The following is a 5,512-nucleotide window of genomic DNA, read 5'->3' as shown; positions in this document are numbered from 1 at the left end:
AACTTCGCTGACGTTGTAGATTGGTAGACTTTTGCTTATGTGCAGCTAATTGGAAGCAGAGGAAGATGACGTAGTAATTCTTTTTTTCTTTTCCAAGTTAAAGGCATCAGTTGATTTAATTAGCAGATAAATTGATAAACCAGAATAAGACAAGACATCAATTTGACTTGCACAAAATTCGAAAGTTAAGAGTCCTTAGCTCTCGAATACGATCACTGTGTTGGAAATTATGTTCCTTTTTACTGCAGGATGTTTACTTCCTCTCCTATGTATCTTTAATTTCATTAGTTATTTTACTTTCCTTTCCATCCAAACAAAAATTCCAAGACTAAGAAAGAACAGCATATCTGCGCTATTGCCACACTCGTCACAGCAGTTGAAAAAAGGAGACAACTATTTTTCCGCCACTGTGGCATATAAGGTAAGTACACGAGATTTTAACAAGAAGCTGTTCAAACATCAATATATTAGCGATTGACTCACGATTGTCACCAGGAAAAATGGTGTAAAGACATGAATGATGATTATCAGAAACTGAGCAATGGCAATCCAAATAAATCCTCGCATTTTCCAATTTTGACTCGAAGTCTGACATTTATTTTTGAAATTCTGGGTTTGCAGCTCACAACTACTAAACGGAGAAATTTACATGAGCATCGTCCCATGCCAATCCCCATTTCTCTAAACATCAAACCAGCAAAAAATATTTAATGTCTCATTGTTCAATGTTAGTGAAGCAGATGGAATCACTAAGAAAAAAGGACGAGACTGGATCTGACTGTCCTCGCATGCCTGCAGTTTCTGAATCTGCAAATCAATATATGACAATATTCAATCAAATGGCAAAATTTACAAATATAAATCCTAGTAAAAAACATATAACAGCAAGTCATTACCAATATCAAAAACATTATTCAATTTTAATCACCGAATGTTTAAGACGAGAAAAGCACCAGACAAAAGTATCAGTGAATTGGAATTACTTGCAATTTACAACAGATGCTCTGTATTATCTTTCCAACAGTGCCACTTTGCTGAAATTACTTAAATAGCTCAAAATTTTCCAAAAGTCAGAGGTCCAAAATTATTCTTCTGTTATGTACAAAAATGACCGGACCTTTTTAATCTTTATTGTTGGTGTTGAAATTTTGAATTATGGCCAAAACTAACTTTTAAAAGAAATTGCATCAGTCACTTTTCTTCCTTTTTTCTGGTTGGGGATTCTTGTTTTTCCCATTTTTTCCTCGGGACAGAAGATAAACATAATGCAACTATTGGACACAGCAAATGTATTGCACGAGGGAAAATGATTCTACCTGTTATTCATATGCATGTGAAAGTATCAAATTAGTTCAGCCTCTTCTTTGCCATAGTCATACACTATCTCAATCTGCATCATGCAACAAGTTAGAGATTAGAAAAGGAATTCCATGAAGTCTGCTTGATGGTAAAAGGAATTAGAAAAACTGGATGGCATGTGACACCAAATTAAAATTCAGTTTGTGAAAAGGTAAAATAGCAGTTCATTGATCAGCAGCACTAAGATGGTGCTGCAAAAATTCATCATGTTACAAAAGGCAAAAAAACATAAGTATTGTCCCTTCCATTCTGCAGGGAACTACTGAAATGAATGTTAATAGGCTAGAGTCGCAAAGAAGAAGAGCAGAAGCTAGGGGAGAGCAGAAGCTAGGGGAAAGCATGACCTGCAGAGATTGGAGGGTCCTGTTGATTGTCATAGCAGACAAATTTGGATTGGTTAATATAGGACAACTTAGTGCTTTTAGTTCATGTGTGGATTGATGTACATATCTATCAACAAAAAAAATGTGGGCCAATGCAACATCCCCACTCCCCAGGATACTTTTCCAATAATATATTTTTTTTGATAACCATGGTGTCCGGGCCAGCTTGCAGCTTGCTCGCACCTTCATTAATTCCACGGGATACCTACCACCTCCCACCAGCAACTGGTAACTCTATCCACCAAGGCTTGGATAGGTAGAAAGAAATCACCTAGTGTTTTTTGCCTCCGCTGGGATTTGAACCTGAGACCCTCATGGTTCTCACCCACTTCATTGACAACTACACCACACCCTTGGGTGCACTTTTCTAATAATAGTATTCGCTAATAAATAAAAATTATAACTATTATGTTAACAATCAAGCTAGCTTAAGTAAGGCTACAAACTTTTATGGAGGGAGCAAAAAGTTCAACATAATCTTTTGTCACAATATGCTTGTCTTGCTTCTCTTACTACTCTGTCCTGATTTCCATCTAAATAAAGAGCAGTAATACAACTAAGTATAACACTGTATTCTTATGATGTTGATGTGACATCTTTTTGACAAGTTCCCTCTTTTTGACAGTTCAATGTTTAACTATTTTGATTTGAACAAAGGTGCTTAAAATGAAACAACGCTGCATGAATTTTGAAAATAATTGACCAAAACCGACTGTCGTAGTCATACAAAACGAGGAGAATAAAGTTAAAATTTTAGCCAGCAATTAACAATGAGAAAAAACAAATTCAACTCGAGTCAGAGCATTGGCAAGAAAAAGAAGAAATAAAATGAACTAGATATATCGTCAGTGTCTTTAGCATCCAAGCAACGTCGTAAATACAGGCAAAAGATTAACACTTGGAGATTATACCAGATGGTATTCACAGAAACTGATGACACAGGAAAGCAAATGACTTAAGCACCTAGTGTAAACTGACACATTGAATGTGAATAATGTAAGCACCTAGCATAAGCTGATACTAGAGCGTGATGTAAAAAAATGTTTAAGCAAATTACCCCTTCTGGCGGTACTGGATTTCGGTTGAACTTGGAACCACCAGGTGCCCATGGAACTGTTCATCACAGAAAGAGAAAACCTATTATTACAAGTCTAAAGAAAAAAGAGATTATTCAATCAATCATGTTTCTAAAACTTGTCACATATCCACAGCTAGGGGTGTTCAAACAGAACCGAAAACCGCACCAAACGGAAAAACCAAACCAAATCGATTAAAAAACCCGACTAAGTTTGGTTTGACTTGGTTTTAATATTGAGTAAAAAAAACCCAAACCAAACCGACATATAAATATATAAAATTTATTTATATTTTTAAGACTTTATAGTGATTTTTCTTTAGAAATGTAAAAATATTTGGGATCCTCTCATGTATTAATCTTGAAAGCGTAAATTAACGAAAAATTATTGTTAGACGACTAAGAAAATAACTATTACTGTGTTACTAAATAAATTCTCCCATTAGAATATTTTAATAGATCATATGTTTGTCAATTTTTTCCATATTTACTAAACATATATTCACTTATCAAAGCTTTATCTATAATTTTAATAAAGTAAGATTGAAATAATATTCATGTAACAAAAAAACCCGAAAACCCGAAAAACCCGACAAAACCGAACCAATCCAAACCGATATAATTGGTTTGGTTTGGTTTTGATAAAAATCGAACCAACCCGGTCCATGTACACCCCTATCCACAGCATGTCAAAATATCAAATAGACTCTTGTCTTTGAAAATCTGATAATAAGCTGGCTTATGCATGTGCCTTCTATATCTATTCACATAAATGAGAACTTTTAAAGTTTCAGACGAGGGAATCCGCATCGATGTAATGAAAATGAAGGACCCACGACAATGAGAGAGCGTCCTGAATAATCGATTAAAACTGTTCAATATTTAACAAACATCTCATTGACCAAAGATTCACAGTCCAACAAGGAAACATGCAGAGGCAAATAAAACAAGATTACGGAAATCAGTTATCTGTTAGTATCTTCAAACTTCCCAAAAAAAAAAAAAAAAATAGGATGAGAAATCCTCTAAATATATTTCTTTTCTTTTTTTGTTTTTGTATAAGCATCCATTAGATATTTTATGAATAGAGACAGTCTTTTTTAAGAAAGATGAATAGACGCAGTTTCTTCCTCACTATTAAGAAAACAATTCAATTAAACACCTGTTTCTCATACAATATGGTCTCCGGCATCATATCCTTGACATGTTCCATTTATAGGGTTCAATCCAGTTTACTACAAGCATGAAGTTCATAAAGCAAACACAGACATAGGAAACATACCAATGTAAGGATCAGGGTGCCGCCACTTATTATAGGATGCTTCACCATCAGCTATAAGTCTGTCAATAGTTTCAACGTCTTCCTGGATGTTAACAAAGCAAAACAGAAGAAGATGAATTTATTCATCAAATTGCAAAAAGAATCAAACATAATACAGGGAATTTATAACAACTTCAGAAATACAATTCCCCTAGTTGAAAAAAAATTGAGCTCCTCATTCATTTGGGCTTTGGCCATGAAATTAGCCCACCAGTAAGATAAGAGGTAGAGTCATTTCTCATTATCCACGATGCACTTTAATGCAGAATCATCTATTCCAAAAATTAGCAATTCTCAATATGTTATCTATTAATCGATAGACAAAAACTTCAATCAGAAACCATTTTTTCTCATTGTACGGAGTGCGCGGCAATAAGCTTACATTGTTTCCAGTATAACTAGTGCATCAAAAACAAATAATGCTGGTGATTACTTTTTGATACAGACGTGATCAAAATAGTTCACATGCGCATTCCATAGAACAGTAAATATACAACAACAACATACTCAGTAAAATCCCACTAGTGGGGACATAGAAGAGTAAATATATAAACTTTAATCCCAATATCGAGCTAAATTTATGATTCTTAACAGAAAATGACTATTTTTTAAACAAACGAGCTAGTAAACATAAAAATCATAAATAAAGGAAAACTAGAAAATGAAAACAAACCACATTTCTGTTGGCCTCAAATCTCTCCCTTAGGGCGTCCGCCTGAAACAAACAAATAAATAAATATATAAATAAAACGAATTACCGATTATTCGAAAAATAAGATATAGAGATCGTATGAAGGAAATGTGGAAAATCGAAAGAATGGAAGAAACCCTAGGAAATGGGGGATAACATTTTACATCAGGATAGAAGAGGTGGCGATGGACGGCCCAATTGAGAGTGTCTCTGAGGGCACGCCTGTAGAGGATCCGAACTCTCTCCTTCTGCGCCGCCCTTCGAGCTATGAACGATGCTTTTGCTATTCCGCTCATCGCTGCTTCTCACTTTCTCAATCTCTCTCGGAGCTGAGTTCTCCCCTTTCTCGATCTTTCTTTTCTGAGCTACTATTCCCTTACGATGTCGTTCCGCAGCTTAAATCGTATACAAGTCGTATTCACGGATTGCGATTATATATCCCATTCTAGACTTCGATTTATAGGTCGCTGGAATCCGTTTCTCAAGTGCGACTTAAATGCTTATATAAGTCGATATTTTCAAAATGTGATTTATAAGTTGTATTTTTAATATCCTTTTAAGGTAACATCATCTCCCAAATCATATGTTACCTCATTCAACTAGAATTAAGTAAAATGCATTTTACATATATGTTTTATATATTTCTGAAATTCTCAAAAAAGTTACATACTACTGAAATATTT

General features: G+C 34.7%; 1 protein-coding gene across 1 annotated transcript; it reads right to left on the bottom strand.

The window, feature by feature from the left end:
- Positions 1–542: 542 nt before the first annotated feature.
- LOC107774984 (NADH dehydrogenase [ubiquinone] 1 beta subcomplex subunit 9) lies at positions 543–5,254 on the bottom strand. Its single transcript, XM_016594644.2, has 6 exons — positions 4,994–5,254; positions 4,812–4,853; positions 4,100–4,181; positions 2,800–2,855; positions 1,317–1,390; positions 543–807 (listed from the first exon to the last, which is right to left on the bottom strand). The coding sequence occupies exons 1-5, from the start codon at positions 5,123–5,125 to the stop codon at positions 1,343–1,345; spliced, it is 360 nt and encodes a 119-aa protein (XP_016450130.1). The 5' UTR covers positions 5,126–5,254; the 3' UTR covers positions 543–807; positions 1,317–1,342.
- Between the last annotated feature and the right edge of the window lie 258 nt (positions 5,255–5,512).

Source organism: Nicotiana tabacum, chromosome 7, assembly GCF_000715075.1.
Source record: "Nicotiana tabacum cultivar K326 chromosome 7, ASM71507v2, whole genome shotgun sequence".
NCBI lineage: Eukaryota > Viridiplantae > Streptophyta > Magnoliopsida > Solanales > Solanaceae > Nicotiana > Nicotiana tabacum.
The sequence above is the reverse complement of the archived record's forward strand: the minus strand, read 5'-3'. Positions and strand labels throughout refer to the sequence as shown.